This window comes from Tamandua tetradactyla, chromosome 16 (assembly GCF_023851605.1).
Source record: "Tamandua tetradactyla isolate mTamTet1 chromosome 16, mTamTet1.pri, whole genome shotgun sequence".
NCBI lineage: Eukaryota > Metazoa > Chordata > Mammalia > Pilosa > Myrmecophagidae > Tamandua > Tamandua tetradactyla.
The window spans coordinates 962296-985702 of NC_135342.1; the positions used below are offsets into that span (position 1 = coordinate 962296).

General features: G+C 45.4%; 1 protein-coding gene across 1 annotated transcript; it reads left to right on the top strand.

Moving 5' to 3' along the window:
* The first annotated feature begins 10812 nt into the window (after window positions 1–10812).
* On the top strand, window positions 10813–20820 carry LOC143660012 (uncharacterized). The gene is given in 5 exon segments (XM_077133365.1): window positions 10813–11096; window positions 11978–12203; window positions 14924–15053; window positions 16078–17879; window positions 17881–20820. Coding segments are annotated over 5 exon segments (2538 nt in total). The 3' UTR covers window positions 17977–20820.
* Window positions 20821–23407: the final 2587 nt, after the last annotated feature.

The window sequence follows — 23407 nt, forward strand, 5'->3', positions numbered from 1 at the left end:
TATCTTCTATCTTTCCTTCTGGTTTCATATGTGTCCCAAGCCCTTGTCCCTCTATCATTCTCACATTCAGCCTCATTCAGTATACTTACATTATTGTGCTACAATCAGGTAGTATGGTGCTATCCATTTCTAAATTATAAAATAATATTTTCATATGATGTTTTCAGTGCTGAATTTTATCCATTTCCTCAGAAATGTGTTTATGCTTTTAGGCAGATTGAACACATCAGAATCCAAAATGTAACCTTGCAGCTTTAGTAGGTGTGCCTTGTAATCTGTTAACCCATAAACACTACCTGCCTCTCTTTATTCTTATTTTCTTGTTGCTAAGTTGTTAAGCCATTTGTCCAGTATCATTTTTCACGTTCTATATTTGGCACATTGCATCTCTCCAATGCTGTTTAACTGCTCCCCATTCCCCCCATATTTTTCTGTATACTAGATATTGAAGAGATGGGCAGTTGAGTCTGGCCTCAGCGACAAACGTATCATAGTGACATTTCTGACCTGGCCTTGAGTGTGTCTTTCACCACTCTTGGCCTCCCTTTTCTCAGGTATTAAATGGCAATATTAACTATTCTCTCCAGAGTGAGGGGACTAGAAGAGGGCCATGTGTGATGAGTGACCCCAGTGCCCAGGGGACCCCTTTGGCGACTGTCCTGCAAAGTGTGCGGTCACAGCTGGCCCTAGAAACATTCAGGGTGGCTGAGATAGATTCTGCAGTAATGGTTTGTAGACAGCTTCATGTCCTTGTCACAGCATTCCCTGTGGTGAGGGAGGAGTGTGCAGTGACCATGCAGCCTGGACCACAGTCCCCTGGGCTTCAGCCCTTGTGCTGTGCTTGAGCCTGTGGCCTCCTGGGGTGACCTGCTAGAACTCCTTGAGCCAAAGGTGGCCGAATGCAACAAGGGGGTGAGAATGGGTTTACTGCCTGGGCTGTGGGAGGATGGATCAAACAGCAAACACATGGACCTGACACATGTCAGTCTCCGCAGTGTCTGCTTTGTGAACATTTTCTCTTTAATTCTCATGACAATCTGGTGATGTTGGAACTGTTACTGTGCTGATGAGACACTGTGGTCCAGAGAGCTGAGGTGCTTCCCCAGTCACCCAGCAAGTGTCCACTCAGAGGCTAGGTTCTAACCTGGAGCTCTGCCCCCAGCATTGGGGACACTTAGTTCTTTAACACAATATAACAGGCCTCCGCAAGGAACAGAGCACAGTTAGGAAGTGGAGGGTCAGCTTTTCTGCTGTCACTTGCCCTCGTTCCTCTGTCATCCCAGAGCAGGTACTGTCTTCCCCTCGCTGCCCAAATGGTATTGTCCTTGCCTTGCACCACCCTTTAATGGTGGTGCCTGCCAAGGGCTTCCATCTCAGGGTCAGTCACGTACCCTCCAAAGGCAGTGTTGGCTCCCCACCCCACCCAAGCCCAGCACAGAGCTGCCCACAGGAGCACCTGGATGGCTGAGTCCTGCGTCTCTCTGTCGTTAACAGGAACACAGCAAAGGGCCCTAATCCCACCCTACAGCCTGAAGGCCAAAGTGGCTCCTGGTGTTTCACTTTCCGGGAGTTAATACCTTCCAGGATGTGACTGTGACCATCACCCTGAGGAGGGGGTATACCTGGGCCTGGCCCAGCACATGCACTTGCAGAGGGGATGCTGGGGAGTCGGGCACTGGTCTTATGGGTAAGGCCTCAGCTCTCACCTTTAGGGGAATCACCTTCTCCTCCTCCTCGATGCCTGGTGGCCCAGGTTGGCCACAGCAGCCACCTGCCCTCTTCCCCACAGCCCCAGACAGTTTTCTGGCTCCATCCCCTCCTTGAATACCTTGGCCCCTCTGTCTGCAGCAGGGATCACTGGGCAAGAAACAGTCCTTCTAAACAGAAACTCTCACCCCAGGGCCCAGCACACCCTGTCCTCTGCCTAGGGTCCTTGTTCCAGGTTCCACAGGCAGGAAGGTGATTGGCTCAGCTTGGTGGGTCAGGTGTCCCTGTACTCACTTAGAAGGACCAGGTGACGGGCCGTTCTCAGGATATGCAGGGCTCAGGCAGCCCCCAGGAGGCATTTGTCATCAGTGCCCCTAGGGAGCCTCAGAATGTAGTTGAGGTTAAGATGTCCCTAGTGCCTGCATGGCTGTCACCTGCTTTCTCTGACCTGGACCACAGTCCTCGGTTGGTTCAGGACATGATTTGAAAAGGTAGAGAAATGTCATTAAGTGGCATGGGTGGGCACCCCGAGAGAGCTATTCCTTTTCCCTTCTCTTTCTAGTGTGCTGGCTGTTCTGTGCTGTACTGATAAACTCAGAATATACAAACATGGAGGAGGAACCCTAGTTTTTAATCTTACAAAGGTTTTCATGCAAAATAAAGAATCTGGCTTTTAACAAGTAGACACAGATGAACACATCCAACTTGAGAAGGTTTCACAGTTACCACCACAACCTTCTCACCTTAATGCTGTCATCAGATAGTTGTTTTCAAATTCCTTCTTTATGATTGTGTTTGAGTCTAGATTTCATGTGCCAGGAGATATCACTATTATATCAGCTTAACAAATTTACTGTACAGAAAAATAAATAAAATAATCACATACTTCCAACCCTCCTCAGGGCCTTTTGAATGAGCACATACACACTTTAAATAGCCATGCACCTTTCAGAGGCTCTTTATCCATGAGTCATTGTCATGAATGCACCTGTCAATGAGTCAGTAGGAGCTGGATATGATCTAAAGTTTTTGAAGACAGCAGGTATGCTTTTCTACTGTTGGGAAACTGACTTGCCTCTTGAGGACATCACTTTCCTCCTTCCTCTCTCAGAACGGCTCATAGCTATGGCAGTACCTTAGTTAAGCCCTATTTCGGGTTGCTAAAGCTGCAGAAATGAAGTATACTGGAAATGGACTGGCTTTTGACAATAGGGATTTATTAGCCTACAAGTTAAAGTTCTGAGGCCACGAAAATATCCAAATTAAGGCATCAATACTTTCTCTGAAGAAAAGCTGCTGGCATGTTGGACACCTCTGTCACTTGGGAAGTCATGTGGCTGGCATCTGCTGGCCCTTCTCTCCTAGGTTTCATTGCTTTCAGCTTCTAGCTTCAGTGGCTTGCTGCCTGAGCTCCTGTGGGTCCTATCTTAACTTCTCCAATGATTTTCTCCAAGTCACCTTTTCTTGGCTTCATCTCTCCATTTCTGTATGTGTTTTATCCTCTCATGCAGGACTCCAGTAAAAGGATTAAGACCCACCTTGAGTGGGCTAAGTCACATCTCAACTGAAATAACCTAACCAAAAGTTTCACCTACAATAGGTCTGCACCATCTGGAATGGATTAAATGAGCATGACCTTTTCTCTGGCACATAACAGTTTCAAATTACTTTAAGCCCCTAGGTCTGAGGAAGTTATATAAAACCCTAAACAGCAAACACCTTGTTTCTCAGCAGAGGATTCTTATTTCTAATACCCATAAAAATCCCATTTCCAAAGCAAGAGAGATATGCTTTCTGACGGTTAAAGGATAACTTAGGGTTTTTTTTCCCTCATCCAGCTCTCTCCATTCAATACTCACTCACATTGGTAAGTTAGAGAGTTCTGCTACATGCTTGTTGCTTTGATGAGCAAGAGTCTCAGGAGACCCTTTCCATCCATACAACCATGCATTGTCATCTCAGTAGAGTGGACACGTGGGGGATTGAGATATGAGCTGTCCCTGCAAACAGGGAGTGAGCCTATCATCTCATGTGGGAAACACCCCTGAAACAGAGGTGCAATAATACAACTCTGGTTCTGTGACAGAAATGTGCCTTGGGTTCTTGATGGTATAGGTGATAGAAGGCTCAAAAGTTGGGGGTGGTGGGCTTGTGTGGGCACAGAGTGTATTGGTGGCTAAGAGTTTGGATGCCAGAGATAAATTGGGATTCCAGCCCATCTGAGCTGTCCTCATCATCATCCGGGTGCTCTGAGACTTCTCTCTCCTCCTCCATGAGCCTTCATGTTCTTACCCATAGAAATGAGAAGAGGGACATTAAGGTATAAAGTCAGAGAGGAGGAAAACAGCAAGAGGTTCTGTCATGTAGATCACTGAAGGATGCAGGATTTCTAGGCATATTCAATGGTGGGCAAGAGCATTTATGACCAAGGGAACAGCATGTGCCAAGACTCTGAGGCCAGCAAGGTCTTCTCCTGTGGCAGGAACCAGAAGGCCCATATGTCTGGAGCAGTAGAGTAGCAGGCAATGAGAGGGGAGGGAGCAGAGACAGCTGCACTTGACTTTGCAGACCATGATGTCAAGTTTTGATTTTATTCTAAATTGCTGTGGGGGGCTGAGGAAGGGATTTAGCAGGACAGACACATGATCTAATTTGTTCAGTGGCTTGATCCTGATGGTGACACTGGAGGTAGCAGGAAGAGGATCGATTCAGTATATATTTGGAGTCAGAGCTAATAAGACATAGGGGTGGTTAGAATGATGGGTTTTTGACAAAACCATGACAGTTCCTTCCTCAGAACTTAAGAGACAGGTCTCTGCATCTGCGGGACCCCTGGGCCTGAGCTATCTTACTATTCAGATTTCATGGTCAGTTCCCAGGAAACACAAGCTTTTTGAAGACTCCTGTTGTGAGACATAGTTCCTCTCCTCCTTGTGTCAGTTAAATGGGCATTCGAATTCTCCATGTAGTCATGTTTTTTGATAAAGAAGAGTCCCTGGCCCTGCTCAGGTTAGATGACACCAGGCAGAAATTTCAGTAAGGTGATGGTTAGAAGCATGACTCTGTGGGCATCACGCACAGCTGTGCAATTTCCTCCCATGACAACAGACAACAAAGAGACCTTTGGGGCCTCAGTTTCCTCCCCTATAAAGGACACAATTCTCTAAAGACATGTTGCCCAGCTCATGGATATGCTCAATAAATGCCAGCTAGTGTTATAACTGTTATCACTCATGATGATAACACTTTGTGCTGGCCTTTTCCCACCCCCAACTTCCTAATCAGGGGATGATGCTGACTTGACAATTTTCAATAAAAACTATCTTGTAGGCCCAGGCAACCTCTCAGCCAATTTGAGGTCTTCAGTGCCTCGGTCATGTTCCCTGTTGCACTTGAGCATAAAGTGATGGCTCCCCAACAGCCAAACACAGGACATTCCCATGCCTGAATGCACCCACTTTCCTTTCCCACTGGAGGAAGCTGAGGAAGCCTTAGAATGTTTGCGGTGGTATCAAACAAATTCAAAACCTGCTACAAAAATTCACTGTTGAAAATTAAATCCGTCTCAAAGTGTCCTAGGGCCATCAAAAATTACTGACTGCTTATTTGAATGTTTATTCCAAATCTATTTATTGTAATTTTTGATATATTTGTGTTTAAACATATCCCCTTATTTTGTTGATTTCTTTGTTTCCTATGTTATCTCTTTGTGTTTTCTTTTTTTTTTTTTTGAAAAAAGCTCTCATTACTTATTTACAATACAAATTCTCATTAATCTGGTAATTATATACGCTGATTGTACTTATTATTGTTGAAGCTAAGAGTTACAAAGATATATTTAGCACATTACGTTACGGAATTATCAATATCTTTTCCTGAACAATATAAAGGACATAGAACATTATGTAATTTGTTTTATTTCAATTTATATGTTCCTGGTATTTTGCATTGTAAATCCATGACTCTAAAGCCACAAAACAATGTTTTCCCTGTTGTACAGAGATCCTGGGCAGCTGCCTTCCTCCTTAGATGCACTCTGTCCTGAATCCTCATTCCTTTATGATTGCAGAGTTCAACTACATTGCTTTCCTTTGCCCTTAAATATAGACTGTAGGATTTCCATTTATGTGGCTTAATTTTCCATTAAATTTCTCTGTTTTGGATTATTTCATAATCTTTCTTCAAATATACTTTGCTATATATAGAAATCTAGGTTGGTGGTTATTTCTTCAGCAGTTCACATAGGCCCTTTCACTGTGTCCCTGAACCATAACTATATATTGGCAGTGCGTGACAACAAAGAGATGGTGGGAGTGTTGAATGTGTAGAATGGATAACAAAATGGGCATCAGGTGACTGAATTGACAGATTTTACTAGATGTTTATTAGTTTCTCTCCAATGCAATTTTCTCTTTCTGGATACCCATCTTCATTTACATATAACTTAAACCATGCAAATGCATTTTAGTATGTGAACAGAAGTAGTTGAGAAATTTTATCTTTACTATGGTTTCTTATTTGTGCTTTTGCATGGGAATTCCTCCTTGGACCTCTGTGGTTTGAATTTTCACACTTCCCCATGATTTTGAGCTCCCTTGAGATCTGCAGATGCAGGTCATGGAGTGATGGTGTCTTGCATAGGATTGGAGCTGGTGATTCTGAGTCACTGGTCAGAAGGCTGGGCTTCTTGCGAGCACACATTTGCATCTGGGAATGGCTGCTCTGAGTCCTAGAGGGAATGGCAGTCAGGAGTGAAGACTCTGGTTATTGAGAATGAGAGAAAAATAATGAGATATAATCTTATGTAGCAAACTTGAACCCATGTCAACAACTCTTGTTTGGCCTCAGGATAATTAGTCCCAATGATCTCAACTTTTGAATCATGTGGCCTGTTAGAATTTGTCACTAGGACAGTAGGCCTACAATAGTTTATGAAATTCCTCCTGTATAAGCAATTTAAAACAATTTAAGTATGGAGCTAAATTGTACAAAGGTATGCTTTTTTTTGTCACATTGTTTTCTCTCATATTTTCCCTAAGTCCCCTGATTCATCGATTGGTCATTTACTGAATGCATATAGGTACCAAATATTGAACTAGGAAAAGAGCATACAGGATGGTCTCTGTCCTCAGAGAGGTTCAATTCTAGTGAGGAGGCAGGCATATTACGGAGTATAATCACTGATTTCACATAGTGCACTGGAGGTCTAAAAATTGATATATAACCAGAGAAGGGGAGATGATGATCAGAGAAGTCTCTGTAGAGACAGGGATTCTTCAGGATTTGTCTTTCTGTATTGAACCATCCTTGCATTCCTGGTATAAATCCCACTTGGTCATGGTGTACAATTCTCTTAATGTGTTGTTCAATTTGATTTGCTAGTATTTTATTGAGAATTTTTGCATCTATGTTCATTAATGAGACTGATCTGTAGTTTTCCTTTCTTGTAGCATCTTTACCCAGTTTTAGTTTCAACATGATGTTTGCTTCATAAAACGAGTTAGGTAGTGTTCCTTTTCCCTCAATTTTTGAAAAAATTTGTGGAGGATTGGCTTTAGTTCTTTTTGGATTGTTTGATAAAATTTCCCTGTGAAGCCATCTTACTCTGGCTTTTCTTTGTAGGAGGATTTCTGATAACTGTTTAAACCTCTTTACTTATGATTGGTTTGTAGAGATTGCCTATTTCTTCTTGGGTCAGTGTAGCTTATTCTTGTGTTTCAATGAATTTGTCCACTTTGTCTAAGTTGTCTAGTTTGTTGGCATACAGTTATTCATAGTATTCTTTTTATGTTTTTTTTAATTTTTTCAGGGTCTGTAGTAATGACACCCCTCTCATTTTTGTTTATTTACATCCTCTCTTTTTTTCCTTTGTCAGCCTTGCTAGTGGTCCATCACTTTTATTGATTTTCTCAAAGAACCAACTTTGGGTTTTATTGATTCTTTCTATTGTTATTCTGTTCTCCTATTCATCTAACTTTGCTTCTATTTGCTTTGGGGTTAGTTTGCTGTTTCTTTCTCAAGTTCCTCCAGGTGAGCAGTTAGAACCTCGATTTTTGCTCTCTTCTTTTTTAATATAGACATTTAGGGCAATAAAGTTCCCTCTCAAAACAGCCTTTGCTGCATCCCATAAATTCTGATATGTTGTATTCTTATTTTCATTCATCTCCAGATAGTTACTGATTTCTCTAGCAATTTCTTCTTTGACCCACTCATTGTTTAAGACTATGCTATTTAATTTCCATGTATTTGTGAAAGTTTTTGTTCTTTGATGGTTATTGATTTCCAGCTTCATCCCATTGTGATCAGAGAAAGTGCTTTGAATAATTTCATTGTTTTTAAACTTATAAAGGCCTGTTTTGTGTCTCAGAATATGATCTATCCTAGAGAATGTTCCATGAACACTGTAGAAGAATGCATATCCTCCCACACCTGTACCCAGCCCCTTGACCCCAACCTTCTAATGCAAAGTTCACAGCATTTAGAGGTCCACCTGCTCTGGTGAGGATAGCACATTTAAGGAACATGGCCTGGCTTACTTCCTGGTCCCCATTTCCCTGTCCATGCACTCCTGAGGCTTCCGGGCTTCCACCTTAGGCTGTTTGCACCAGACAGACAGTCGCTGGTTCTCCACCTCTCAGTTCCTCAGCTTTTGCAAACAGGGCTGCCCCATGTGGTGCAGGAGGCCCTCCAAGGTCATTTACATCCTGGAATCACCATCTCAGTGACTCTCCTGCCCCTTCTCTAGCTGTTCCTTGGAGCAGGGTTAAACTTGATCTATCCTATTCTGCCATCTCCCTGGAACACTGACATTCACATCTTTTATAATTATTAATTTATTTTAAAGCTTTAACACAAAAGTAATAAACCACTGGTCAAACTGATGAGGGGGAAAGAGAGGAAGGCAGGGGGAGGGAAAGAAACAGAGAGACAGAGAAAGAGAGAGACAGACAGAGAAAGAGAGAGAGTCTAATATTCACTTTTAAACTTCATATCCTATGACTTAAATACTATAACATGAACAATACAACTTATAAATGTAATAGGAGGAAAATAAAATATTTGCTTATGAACAAATGCAAACATATTCATAACAAAACAGGGGGGAAATATCCATACAATCACAGTCTTTGTTTGTATAACTAGTCATGTGGCCATAGTTCATATCTTTCATTACCTTCTACTACTCATTCCATGTTCTCTTTTCCCTCAGCAAGCACTTCAGCTGGCCGTGGTTCTTTGCCAGGTGGGTTGACCCAGGTCTTCATTCCTGAAGTTTCTGGCCTGTTGGTGGTCGTGCCTAGATGGGATTGTTTGCAGTTTTCCATTGACTTTAGTCACAGGGCATGGTAGTACTAACAGATGCCCTAGGAGATCTCCTGTATACCAGGAAGTATCTTCTTTACCTCCACTGTGTGGTTGCAGGTCTATTTTCCCTTGGTAGTCAGGATTAGTAACCCCAGCTAGTACAGTAATCCCCCTTCCTGCCCACTGATTCAGTGGCATGAGAAGCCCAAAGCAGCCAGGTGGCAGTCTTAATTTCTAGTTCAGTGGAAACGCTGTTGTGTGTCCTGGTAGGAGCACTCCTCTTTCCGGAACCAAGACCTATAGATGAGCAGAGCTTAAGGTTTCAGGGACAGGAAGCAAAAAAATTCCTAGTGGATCACTAGGGGTGATAGTGAGTGGTGCCACTCCCATTTCCCATTTTCCACCCCTTAATTCCAGGACCCACGAATCCTGGCTATGGGAGAAACAGTACCATACAATGGATGCTGACTCAGAGCAAACAGCATCCTGAAGAGCATTGCCCCAGGCCTGCAAGGTATTGCCATCTAGTTGGTACTGTAACTGGGTCTACAAAACGACATCCCACCGTTCTATCAACCCAGCTACCTCTGGATGATGGGGAACATGGTAAGACCAGAGAATTCCATGAGCATGTGCCCATTCCCACACTTCATTTACTGTGAAGTGGGATCCTTGATCAGAAGCCAGTCCACAATTACATGGCATTGTTGAATACCATGAGGGTGGATAAGGCATTCTGTAAGTCCAAGGATGGTAGTTTTTGCAGAACTTCTGGAGAGCGACCCTCCGCAGAAGGACTTGCGCCCTAAGTGTGGTCGGGGGAGGGTCCCCCGCGAGCCCCAAGCCCGGCAGAGGTTCTACCCAGGCGCTTCGTCCTACCAGGCCACTGAAGGAGGCCGGTTCAGTCCTTTCCTCTGCAGAGGGACTTCCGAGCCCCTCTGATGAGGTCACATTTTAGAAGGGACTGCCAGGCTGGGGCCAGGGCGGGGCCATAAGGGGAAGGGAGGGCCACCCCCCCCCCCAGTGGTCTGGGGATGAAGGCCCCTGGTGCAGTGGGCCTAGGGCAAGAGGAAAAGAGGAGACACCAGGAAGGTGAGAGAGTGAAGAATCGATGAAAACTGGCCAAACTGTAAATAAAACTAGAATTCTCATCCGCTACCTGCAGTTCAGGAAGATAGGCCACAGTTCCCGGAAGGACTGACCTGAAATGGCCAGGGTTTGGTCAACAGCTGACAGTTTCCCTAAAGTTTGGCCCCTTCCCTCCGCGCGCGCACTCGGGACGCCCCTGAACACCGCCCTCTGCCCGCGAGGCTCTCCCACTCCCCGCACGGTGCCGGCTGCTCCCGGGCTGGCAGAGCTCTGCAGCCTCTGCGTGTGCTCCTCGGGGCCCTCCTCGTTCCCACCTCCGGGGGCACCCTCTGCCGAGCCATTGGAGGGATCCGTCGGGCTCGGGGCGATCCGGACCCTTCCTGCCCCGCGGGCCCCGGGGCCGAGTCCTCCCGCTCCTCCCGCCCCGCCTCCTGCTCCGGGAACCGGGTCCCGACGCTCCGCAGACTCTCCTTGGGGCGTCCGCACGAAGGAAGGTGCTCAAAAGAAATAGGAGTACACATCGGTGAGGCAAGAAGGGATGCGGTAAAACGCGGAAGAGCCTTAGGTTGCCCAAGACAACCTGAAGCCGAAGAGCAAACTGCTCATGTGTCTGCGTGGTTGCAAAGTCTCACTTGAGTTTTACCAAGAAAACGAGCTGAATAAGAACATATTGACACACGCGCAGAGGCTAGCGTCCAGGCACAGACAAGAATGCAGCAATCGCACTGCGCCGCACACGTTGCTCTCGTCAAGGAGATGGAATCGTCAGACTTTGTACTCTCTGCTCCCTACGTGTGTCTGCTGCAGGGTGACCGGAGCCTACCGACCCCAGAGGTAGCTGAGCCCCATTCCCGGTTCAGGGCTCTTCACGCAGGAAAAGTCGGGAGCGAGAGGGGGCCGGTAGCGGTAAAAAGTGCATTTATTCAGGAGAAAGCACACGTTAAAGAAATCAGCGACGACCTGCTCAAGGCAGAGACAGGCCCCGAGTGGACTGGGTCAGCTTGTTTTAGGGGGCCGTTCTGCAGGTACCAGGTTTCCACAGTGACCTGAGAACAGCAGGGGCGCACCTGGTTTGTATTAGCAGGTGCTCACGGGTGGCATTGTTTCGGAGGAGATGCCTGTGGTGTCCTGTCACGTGCCCAAGGCTTTCTGCTGTAAACTGAGTCCGTTTGGGGCCCATGATTACACGAGCTTAAGGTTGAAGGGAGTTTTCGGGCTTTAGGGGAAATTCTTGCTCTAGGGAGCGGCCGTGTGCATTCATTCCTTTGGAGCTAGATCGGAAGCCAGGGACTTGCAGTTGCCCACTGAAAGGTTTAACACCCACCAACGCTTCCAGACTGGATGGAAGACCAGGAACACAGCCCGAGCCCTACTCGCTCCTGCCTCAAGACCGTTCACTGAACAGCAGACAGCCCAGTTCCATACACTATGATGGAAACTAGGAGAAGAAATGGGCTTGGAGCAAACAGAGCATCTTCTAGGGCTGGACCCAGTCGCTGCGGCTCCGCGCCAGAGGTGTTTTCTGCGGGAGCAGAGACAGAGGCGCGCCTGCCCACCTGCCTCCGCGGCGCCCGCCTTCCTCGTCTGTCGCACAGTCCGGCCCCGTCTGGAGTCTTTCCCTTTTCTCCCTGACCTAATAGGCCGAACCTCAAAAAGTGAGTCTAAGGCTTCAGGCTGCTGCGTTTGAAGAGCAATGAGAGAATCTTCTTCACTTCCAGCCACCATTAGAGCACTCTGTGTCGGAACAACTAGGAACGGGACGTCTCTATCGATGCGTAGCTTTGGGGAGCATCTGAAGTGAATGCTTTCCCCCGAGGGCTTCCAGGGGGCTGCCTGTGGCCTCTGCGGGAGAAAGCGGGGCCCCTTCCGGCTGTAGAAGACCCTCCCAGCGCCTCTCCAGCGCCGCGTTGAGTTATTCCTGGAGGGCGGGGCGGGGAGGCCGCGCAGTAGGCGGAGACCGTGGGAACTACAATTCCCAGAAGGCCCCGCGCGGGGAGCCGGCGGCTGGGGGATGGCATTTCCGGGCGCGCGCACCCGTCGAGGAGGCACTTCCGGTGCACTCTCCTCGACGGCCGCGTGTCCTGCTTTCTCTTCACCGCCTGGTAGGCCTGAAGCGCAGTGTCCGGGCTGAGGGACCGGGTCGCGCAGGTGTGGGGCGCCGCTGTATCCTCACTGGGGCGGGCCTGAGGGGCGGCGGCGCGGTCCGGGGTCAGCCACGCGGGTGCCCGCGCCCCCATCCCGGCTTCCGAGCTGCTGCGCCCCGCAGCCTGCGATGGCGGCGGCCGCCCCCCCGGCCCAGGTAAGTCTCGTCCTCGGGCCCCCGTCCACCTCTCTCCTCCCCCCAGCCCAGGTGAGCCGCGTCCTCGGACCCCTCTCCCCTCTCCTGTCCCTCAGGCACAGGTGAGCCGCCTCCTCGATTCCCTGAACCCTTCTCTTGTCCACCGGACCTAGGTGAGCCGCGTCCTCGGTCCCCCCCCATCCCCCCGGCCCAGGTGATCCGCGTTCTCGGGCCCCGCCTCCCTCTCCCCTCCCCCTAGCCCAGGTGAGCCGCGTCCTCGGGCCCGCGCCCCCCTCTTCCCCCTCTCCCCTTTCTCTGGCTAGGTGAGCTGCGTCCTCGGGCGGGCTCCAAAGGTGCGCCGTGAGGCACCTGTGACCTGATCTGGAGGCGCTCTGGACCTTATTTCTAATGAGCTCTGTGTTGTGCTGGGGCTGCGTGTGATCGCCTAGGGGTGATACTGAGCCAGGAGCTTTGGGGAAACCAGCGATCTGCCTTTGGTCTGCAGGGAAGGACTGTTTTGGGGGTCAGGCTGAAGGGTTGAATCGTTATTCTCAGGACCCTACAGAAAAAGTAGGGGCATGATCTGAGTTTGACTTTTAAGAGTTCCCCCGAAATCTGCCCAGAGGAGGAACAAACTATAGAGGATGACAAGAACATTAAGGCACAGGGAAGTTGAGAGCTTTTCCGAGGCCACTTAGTTTATGTTAAGAGATATCACTGAGGAGTGAGGCACAGAGATTATCTCCAAGTCCCCTGGATCTATGGATTGGAAGGAATACAGTGTTCTGGTCTCTATGACTTGCCTGTTCCTTCAATTTCCCAAGGCTACAGAAGGGCTTTTGGAATCTATACAGGTGAAAACAGGATATCCCAGTGTCTCATTGGTCCCTAGCTCTACTCACATGTGACTGTGAAGTGGTGTTCTACACAGCCCTTGGGTGAGGGTGGAGTGAGCTGCAGGGCTTTCAGTTTCCAAGGAAAAGAGGTGTGATAGTTTATCCAGTAACAAGTACCAGCTTCGTAGCTGCTTGGTGAGGCCTGAGTTGGGGATATTCAGAAACTACATGTCTCTCCTTTCCTTTCTTGTGAGAACATGAGCCAGGAGGCAGACATTAGTCCTGAAATGGTTGCTGGGGAAGTTGGATGTCCATTAGGGAGTAATGGGAGGTTTGGACTGTGAGTTATAATTGTAAGAGGACCATCAAAGAAGCTACTGCAACAGGTCAGGGATCAGAGGGATGGACATAGATGAGGGCGAAGTGATTGGATTCTGGATTTATTTTCTACAAATTCCAACTGGGTTTTCTGATGTGGTGAATGAAGGAGAGAATGGGAGGAGTCAGGAATGACCCCAAGGTTGTTGGTCCTAGCAGCTGAGGGATAAAAGCTGCTCAAGTGAGTTGGAGAATTTGGTAGTAGGAGTCATTTTCAGTGGGGATATCAGGAGTTTTGTTTTGTCCATGTTAGGAGCCTGAAATGTTTCAGAGAACACAGAGTGGAGGCTTTCAGTGGCCAACTGGCCACACAAATCTGGACTCTGGGGAGGAGGTTTAGGAAAGAGACATCCCAAAGTTGTTAGGGTCAGTGTGGATCAGGGTGGTGCTCTGGGTCACATGTAGGGACGGAATCGCAGATTATGATCATATTGCTATTAGTCAGCCTGGAAAAAGTGGGTGGGTGCTGAGGACTGTGTCTCTTGCTTGGGCCCCTGGTTGAGGATGCTGGTCATCACAGATACAGGTAAAAGAGACTTGGCCACAAAGTGTAGGAGAACGAGTAGTCTAACAGGTGACCAAGGCTCCCACAGGGTGAGTAGACATGCGATGGGTACAGAACATAGGAATAATAGAGCAGTGTGACACTGCAGCCAGGGCTGATCCTGAATCATAGCTCTCTGCCACACAGGATTTTGTAGTGAACCTGTGTGGGGTCTCAGGGTTTCATTCAGAATGGTGCATAAGTTCAGGGACTTATAGGGTCATCTGGGAGAGTCACAGGGCCTGGGGTAAGTTGTAGAAGAGGGCTGGACATTGAAGGAGTTAACCTGTGGGCGGCCTGGGAGGTGTCTAGAATCTGGGGCAGAGAGTTGATACTGGATGTGGGGAAAGCAGCTCTGGGGTCCAGGGGTACAAAAAGAGATGCTATCTGAAAATTAATGTGCACATGAGGAGTGAATATGATATGATGACACTGGGGCTCTGATATTGGGGACTTAAGGTTGAAGGGTGAGCCCATGTATGGTTGTGTCTGCTTGCCACAGTGTGGAGGACCCCAGCAGAATTGACTTCCAGGTAGTGATGGGACTCTGCATGCCAGTCCTAAGCTTAGATCACATCTCTCTGTCTACCTGCCTCTTGTTGCATGGGCTGAACACAGTGATTGATGAGCCCATGAAGGGAGAATGGCATCAAGGGTACCAGGGTTTGGTATCTTGTCTGCATTGGAAAACTTGGGAAGACGATGGGCACGGGACATATGTTGGGAAGGACATATGTGGGTCCTAGGGAGAGAGGCTGATTGTGGTTTCATATGTTCCCCTCATAGCAGGGCAGTGTGACCTTCAAGGATGTGGCCGTGTACTTCTCCTGGGAGGAGTGGGGGCTTCTTGATGAAACTCAGAGACACCTGTACTGCAATGTGATGCTGGAGAACTTTGCACTTTTGGTCTCCCTGGGTAAGGCCCAGACACCCACCCCAGTGTCCTGTCCTAGTCCCTTCTTTTGCCCTCTTTGCTAACGTAGCTCTGCCTTCATATCACAACTGTGGACTTCCTCCCCCAGTTCCCTGGAATCAGTGTTGTCATTGCTAACACTGGCCTGAGTACATTGTCCTCTTCTCTTTCTTGCAGTCAGTCTAATGATTCCTTCCTTGGTTCCTTCTTCCTGGCCATGTGCTACCGCACCTGTCCAGAACCACAGTCCCTCTGTGCTTCAGGTTCTACTCCCTCCTTCTATTTGAGATTGAGTTTTGCCTTCCTGTGTTAAAAATTGAATTCACTGACATGATTTCTACTTACATGGGTTGGTCATGGACTGTTCTTGGAAGACACTGCTGAGCTTCTTTTATAATGTTTAGGTATCTTTCCAGTAATCTGTTGTATGCTGATTTGTTTTTAGCCAGTGCTGGCTACTCGACTGTCCTGTCTTTCCCTTAGCACATAGTATTATCTAGATCCCATATAGATGCTCACCTGGATTATGGAAGAGAGCCCTGGGTGGTTCACAGGGTGGACATTACTCCATTCATGGCAAGAAGGGCCCAGAGTTGCCCTGGCCCTGGTGATTACTGGGTGTAGAAGGGTGTGACCTCGGGACTATATTCAGACTATACCAAGAATCTGTACTGTTGCCAACATTTACTTAAATTGTACTCTTTTTTAATCAGGTTTTTTTGGCCTGGTAACAAGTATCTTCACAGCCTTGTGTATCACCAGCAGACAGGTCCTGCTGAAAGTTATTGGCAGAGGAATGAATTGCACATCATACCTCTCCATATGCCACCCCTTCTCCTTGTGTCTAGCGCATGGTGACAGGCCTCTACCATTTTGTGACCTTAGGAGTCATTATGCAGAGCGGCCACTTCCCTCATGCTGACATAATTCCCTGCTCCTGATAATAGTCCCTGGGCTCATTCTTGTTTGACGCACACATATTCCAGAAGGAGCAACATGTACTTCACTATCACTTCTTTGCTTTCAGATTGTTGGCATGGAGAAGAAGCTGAGGTGGTGTCATCTGCACAGAGTGTTTCTGTAGGTATGCCACTGGTCAGGACTCCCAGGGGAGTTCCATCTCTGCATAAGGCCCACCCCTGTGATATGAGTGATCCGGTCTTGAGCAGCATTTGGCATTTGACTCAGCACCAGGAAAAGCATTGCAGGCGGAAACAGTATACATGTGGGGAATGTGGCAAATACTTCTGTTTCATTGATAACCTTCAGCACTACCAGAAGCAGCACCATGGAGAGAACCCCTTCATAAGCAATCTGGGCAGTTCCGCATTTGTGAAGTGCCACAAATTCCATGTGTCAGGGAAGCCCTTTACCCATGGAGAGGTTGGAAAGAACTTTTTGGTCAACCTAGGTCTTCTGCAGCAAGAGGCTGTTCACACTGGGGAGAAACCAATCAACTGCACTGACTATGTGACAGACTATGAAAGTGGGGATAAGTACCACAATTGGGGAGAATACAAAAACACCTTTAGCCACACATACATACTCGTTTGCCATCAGAGAGTCCTCACTAAAGAAGGGCTTTATCAATGCAGAGAATATGGAAAAGCCGTCACCTGTGAGCCCTCACTTATTCAGCACCAGAAAGTCCACATGGGAGAAAAGTCTTATGAGTGTAGCAGATGTGGGAAAGTATGTACACAAAGGTCTAATCTCATTCAGCACCAGAAAGTTCATACTGAAAAAAGGCATTTTGAATGCAAAGAGTGTGGAAAATTCTTTACCTATAACTCCAGACTCATTGAACACCAGCTAATTCACACTGGAACAAGGCCTTATACATGTGGGAAGTGTGGGAAATCTTTTAGCCAGAGATCAGGCCTCATTCATCACCGAAGAGTTCACACGAGAGAGAGGCCTTTTAAGTGCAGTGAATGTGGGAAGTCCTTTAGCCACAAAGGCAACCTCAATCGACACCAGAAAATTCACACTGGAGAAAGGCCTCATGAGTGCAGTGAATGTGGGAAATCCTTTAGGTGGAAAGCCATCCTCGTTGAACACCAGAGAGTTCACACTGGAGAAAGGCCTTATGCGTGCAGTGAATGTGGGAAATCCTTTACCTGCAAACCCACCCTTATTAAACACCGGAGAGTTCACAGTAGAGAAAGGCCTTATGAGTGTGTTGAATGTGGAAAAACCTTTAGACGAAGATCTGGCCTCATTCCACACCAGAGTGTTCACACTGGACAAAGGCCTTATGAGTGTGGTGAATGTGGGAAAGCCTTTAGCTGCAATTATGACCTCATTCGACACCAGAAAGTTCACACTGGAGAAAGGCCTTATAGTTGCGGTGAATGTGGGAAATCCTTTAACCACAAAGGCAATCTCATTCGACACCAGAGAGTTCACACGGGAGAAAGGCCTTATGAGTGCAGTGAATGTGGGAAAGCCTTTAGCCAAAGTTCCTACCTCATTCAACACCAGAGAATTCACACTGGAGAAAGGCCTTATGAGTGCAGTGAATGTGGGAAATCCTTTAACCAAAGTTCTCGACTCATTCAACACCAGAGAGTTCACACTGGAGAAAGGCCTTATGAGTGCAGTGAATGTGGGAAATCCTTTACCTGCAAACCCTCCCTCATTCAACACTGGAGAGTTCACAGTAGAGAAAGGCCTTTTGAGTGTGATGAATGTGGAAAAACCTTTAGACAAAGATCCAGCCTCATTCCACACCTGAGTGTTCATACTGGACAGAGGCCTTATGAGTGCAGTGAATGTGGGAAGGCATTTAGCCGCAAAGACAACCTCATTCGACACCAGAAAATTCACACTGGAGAAAGGCCTTATGGGTGCAGTGAATGTGGGAAATCCTTTAGCCAAAGCTGTCGCCTCATTCAACATCAGAGAGTTCACACTGGATAAATGACTTAGATGTGCAAGGAGAATGCACACCACAGAATTCACCCTGGTGAAATGACTTGGATGTGCAGGGAGAGTGCATTTCCTTGTTCAGTATGATGATGTTGGAGAAAAGCCTTTGTGGGGAGCCTTCCTCCTGATTTGAACCTCAGCTTTCCTAACATCCAAAGTGGAATTATTCCCCTGAAGTTCCAGCTAGGTGTGAAGTTTTAAGGAGCTGCATTATGCTAATTTACCCAGGGCCCTTGCCAGATTTCTATCACTGCCAGTTTCTGTGGTAGAAACCATTTTGCCTCTAACATCTGCTAAGTCCACAAGTGGACCCTCGTCACCCCAACATGCTCTGGAAAGCAGAGCTCTGTTCTACTATTCACTGGTGGAATTCATGAATAACCTGAGCCTTATAGTGTCCTCATTCCTAGCTTTCTACTCATTAGGGTATCAACCTGACCCATTTTTATCCGAATACCCAATGTGCATTTTGCTCTCAGCTTGCAGAGAAAAGTGATCTTTTCAAGGGCATTGTTGATTCCACATGATGCTTGTAATGAAATTTTCAAATGTCCATGTTACTTCCCCAGGAACTGCCAGCCTCACATTGCTCTGATTTGTGCTATAATAAAGGCCTTACAATTTAAACCACCTTTTTCTCTTGGAGATTCTGCTTGCTGTGTGGAGTGGTGTGTCACAGAAAATTCGTGTCCTTTAATTCTTACTCAGTATTGTTGGATAGGAGCTTTTTTGATTATCCATGGAGATGTGGTCCACCCAGTTGTCGGTGGTAACTTTTGATTTTATTGGTTCCGTGGAGATGTATCTCCACCCATTCAAGGTGGGGTTGCTTACAAATTAGGACTGCTAAGACTTGAAGAGGGAACCATTTTGGAAAAAACTTTATAGAGTCCATGCAGCCAGAGTCCTTTGGATGAAGGAAAATGCCCCCAGGGGAGCTTCATGAAACAAGAAGCCTGTAGCAAAAACTAGCAGACATTTCCATGTTCGCCATGAGCCTTTCCAGTTGAGAGAGACAATCTGAATGTCATAGGCCTTGAACCAAGTATCTTGCCCTGGATGGCTTAGATTGGATATTTGCCTTAATTTGGATATTTTCACAGCTTTAGAACTATCAACTTACAGTTTAATAAATTCCCCTTTTTAAAATCTGTTCTGTTTCTGTTATATCACATTCCAGCAGCTAGCAAACTAGAACAGGCAATTTGAAAGCACAATTGGACTCTCCCAGCATGAAGAACTACAGAATTTTTTCAGGAATCTCAAACTTTGTGTGCTGCAGAAGAGGTTGTATGTTATCAGAAAATATTCTTTCCAGTTTGGGCCTAATTTCCATTCTGCCCAAGGCTTATAATAGAAACCACAGGGCTTAGTGCTCCTCGTTTGTAGGCTTGATGTCAGGGTATTTGAGGGGCTCAGAGTTCACTGTGAGGCAGGGACAGCTGTTTTGAAACATCCAGTGCTTCTTGGGGCAACATTAAATTTTATTTCTTTGATCATAGAGGTATCATAATACCCAGCCCCACTGAGAGGAATCTCTTCCCCAGGTCCTCCTGCAAAGGAGCCAGATGCTCTGATGTCCAATATTCAATATGCTAGTGTCACTGGTTATAAGATTACAGGGACCAGGGGTAACCATAATTGGGTCAGAGGATTAATAGGGAGTAGAGGAGAGTGTGACAGATGAGATGTAATGTGTCTCTTCTAAAAGTGTATCCACAAATATCCCAGGACTTTGACAGTACAGAATTAGTGTATACACTGCCCCCACAAATCAGAGGGTCTTGTGTTGCTAAGGTCATTCTCAGAGGAAACTTTCTAAATATTTTGTATCTTGTCTTTCTGGGTTTTTGACCTCTAGACTGTTGCTGCCCACGAGAGAAAACAAAGAGCAGAGGGAGAATCTATAGTTCAGAGATGTGGTTATTGTGACCTAGTCAACAATGGGCAGTCTTCATTGCTCACCGATATTTGCTGCCACTGAGAAAAGGCTGCACCTCCAAGGTTTTGAGGAGAGAGATGGTGGGTCAATTTAAATTGGCCATCTCTCTCTCGGCTAACACGGCAAGCAAACTCATTGTCCTCCCCCCTCTCTACGTGGGACATGACTCCCAAGGATGTAAACCTTCCTGGCAATGTGGAACAGAAATCTTAGAATGAGCTGGGACTCCACATCAAGGGATTGAGAAAACCTAGACCAAAAGGGGGGAAACAAAGTGTCAATGGCTGAGAGATTTCAAACAGAGTTGAGAGGTTTTCCTGGAGGTTATTATTATGCATTATATAGATATCACCTTTTTAGTTAAGGTATATTGGAGACGCTGGAGGGAAGTGCCTGAAGATGTAGAGCTGTGTTCCGGTAGCCGTGTTTCTTGAAGATGATTGTATAATGATGCAACTTTCGCTATGTGACTGTGTGATTGTGAAAACCTTGTGTCTGATGCTCCTTTTATCTATGGCATGGGCAGATAGTAAAGCATATGGATTAAAAATAAATAATAAGGGAAACAAATGTTAAAATTTAATGGATTGAAATGTTAGTGATCAACAAAAGGGATATAGAAAATGAAACATATATAAGGGATATAGAAAAAAATGGGGGAAACAAAGGCTAAAATATGTTGGGTAGATGGAAATACTAGCAGTCAATGAGAGGGAGGGGTAAAGGGTATGGTATATATGAGTTTTTCTCTTTATTTCTTTTTCTGAGTTGATACGAATGTTCTTAAGAAGTGATCATGGTGATGAATATACAACTATGTGATGATATTGTGATTATATACCAAGAACAGAATGCTCATTTGTTAAGAATGTTCGTGTTTGTATATATACATAAAAGTTGGCCAAACCTGATTTTCCAGGAAAAAAATAGATCTGTGTTTTTATTTGGAACCCTTTTAAAGCTTTATTAGAGTATAATTGGCATGCAATAAATTGCACCTTTTTATAATATGCAATTTCATACATTTTGACATGTATAAACCCATTGAAACCATAATGATAGTCCTGGAAATGAACATATTCACTCTTATTTACCTTGTACCTTTTCCTCAGCCTTCTAGGCCACCATTGATTAACCTTCATTTACAGTAGATTAGTGTGTCTGTTCCAGAATTTTATATTATTGGAATCATAAATCATAAACCTCTCTTTTTCTCTGGTTTCTCTCATGCTATATAATTACTTGGAGATTCATCAGTGATTATTTCAAGTAGTTCACTCTTTTTATTGCTGAGTAATATTCTGTTCCTTGGATCTACCACTATTTATCCATTTACCTGTTCATGGATATTTGAGTTATTTATAGATTTTGGATTTGACAAACAAAGTAGCTATGAACATTTGTGTACCATTCTTTACCAACATATGTCTCATATCTCTTGTGTCGATAGCTCAGAGTGCAGTGCCTGAGTTGCAGAGTAGGTGATTAAAATTTTAAGAACCTGCCAAACTGTGATTCAAATTGATTGTTCCCTTTTGCATTGCCACCAGCAGCATAACTGTAGTGACATCTCACTGTGGTTTTAATTTCATTTCTTGAGGATTTATGTTCTTGAACTTTTTTTTTTCATTTGCCATCTTTATTATATATTTGGTAAAATATCTGTTCATAGCTTTTCCTAATTTCTTCTTTTTGTATTCCGGCTATTTTCCTTGTCATTAACAAACATCTCAGGGTTTTTTCCTCATTTTCAGGGTTATGCACAGTGTGTTGTCCATGTATACACTGTGCCGTCTATTTAAACTGTATTAGCATATTTTGCACTACTTTCCTAAGAGTGGACATACAATGATAAATAAAGTCATAGTTTAGTGTTTTCCAGTTTTCCTGAATCTAATCTTTTTTCTATGGCCAATTTAAAATTGCCATCATATCACTAAGCATGGAGTTATACATGCTGCCATTATGCTGATACAGTAGCTGCAAATAACACAAATTTGTAGATAATAAAACACAGTAAAATGATTAGGAAGTGACACTTTTGAAATTTTCTTTTTTAAACAGTTTAATGAAAGTTAATTGAATTAAACTCCAAGTATTTAAATGTACATTTTTGATGTTTGAATACATGCTTGTGCCTCTGAATCCAAAAGCTTTTTTCTGTCCTTTTTTATTTCATCCTCTCAACATATAAAATTAGCAATACATGGACATACTCTGTCTTTGGTAATGGCTATTTTCAAATATATCCAAAAATGGAAAAGAAAGTTCATGAAACCACATGAACCCATCTCCATTATTGTATCATTATTGGTAGTTTCCTGGTGGATCTGAAATCATTATTCCCATGCACACAACGAGGTTATTTCACTTTCAATCTCAAACATCATTTCATGTCATTTAATGCATATGCATTTCTAAATGCAAGAACTTCATAAATCAAATAACCTTACCCAAAATAAAAATATTTTAATATATCTGTTAGTATTCGATTTTATCAATTGTCTCAAAGAATCTGGTTTTTTTTAAAGGCACTTTGATTGCAACCAGGATAAAAGTGTATCCTTGTAGCTTTTAGTAGATGCGTGTTGTAGACCTCTCAGTCTGTATGTAATGTTCACCTCTTTTTTATTCTTATTTACTCATTGAAATTGCTCAGCAATTGTCCATTATAATTTGCCACATTCTAGATTTGGCTTATTGTATCTCTCTGATGCTGTTTAACTGCATCCCTTCTGCCATATTCCCGGTATGCTATATATTAACAAGATACGTGATCAAGATCTGGTATGAGTGGATAGGTGATACATCTGGAAACTGTGTTTTGGCAGCATGCTATGATAAAGCCTGAAAACAAACATTTCAGGTATTATACGTGACAGGCGTGGGATGACGACTCTGAATCACCTGCGCGTGCCTGAAGACATGGACACATATATCCGGGGGTCCATGTATGACTCAACTCAGCACAATGTAGGGGCCCTACACACACACAGGCCCTAGAAACACAGTGTGACAGGTGTAGGTTGTTGACAGCCTTCAACATGACAGAACCACACATGCATACGTCACATCCACAACACAAAAGGTGTGACAGACATGAAACGCGTACAGCTTACATGGAAAACAGTACCAAACAGAACTGAGAAATTAGCAAGTGATGTACACATATTTGGGGCCTTTAACTTTGTACACTCAGCCCAGTTTTAGGTGCATTGGCTTTGCTGTTGGGAAAGACTGAAGGGCTTTGTGAGCCTACTATTGGGGTCTGCATACCATGGTTATTTGCGGACCCAGAAGTGACAAAGAACAGTATTGAGTGTCCAATGCATCTGGGAGCAGCATGATTTCGGTCCCTGTTTCTAGTATTTGTCCCATTTTCCCAACCACTGTTGAAGAGAAACTGTTCCTGGGTCTGCCAAGGCTCCTTGGGTGCTGAAGACTGGAGTCCAGTAGGGAGGTGTCTCTGGCTGTAAACTGGCAC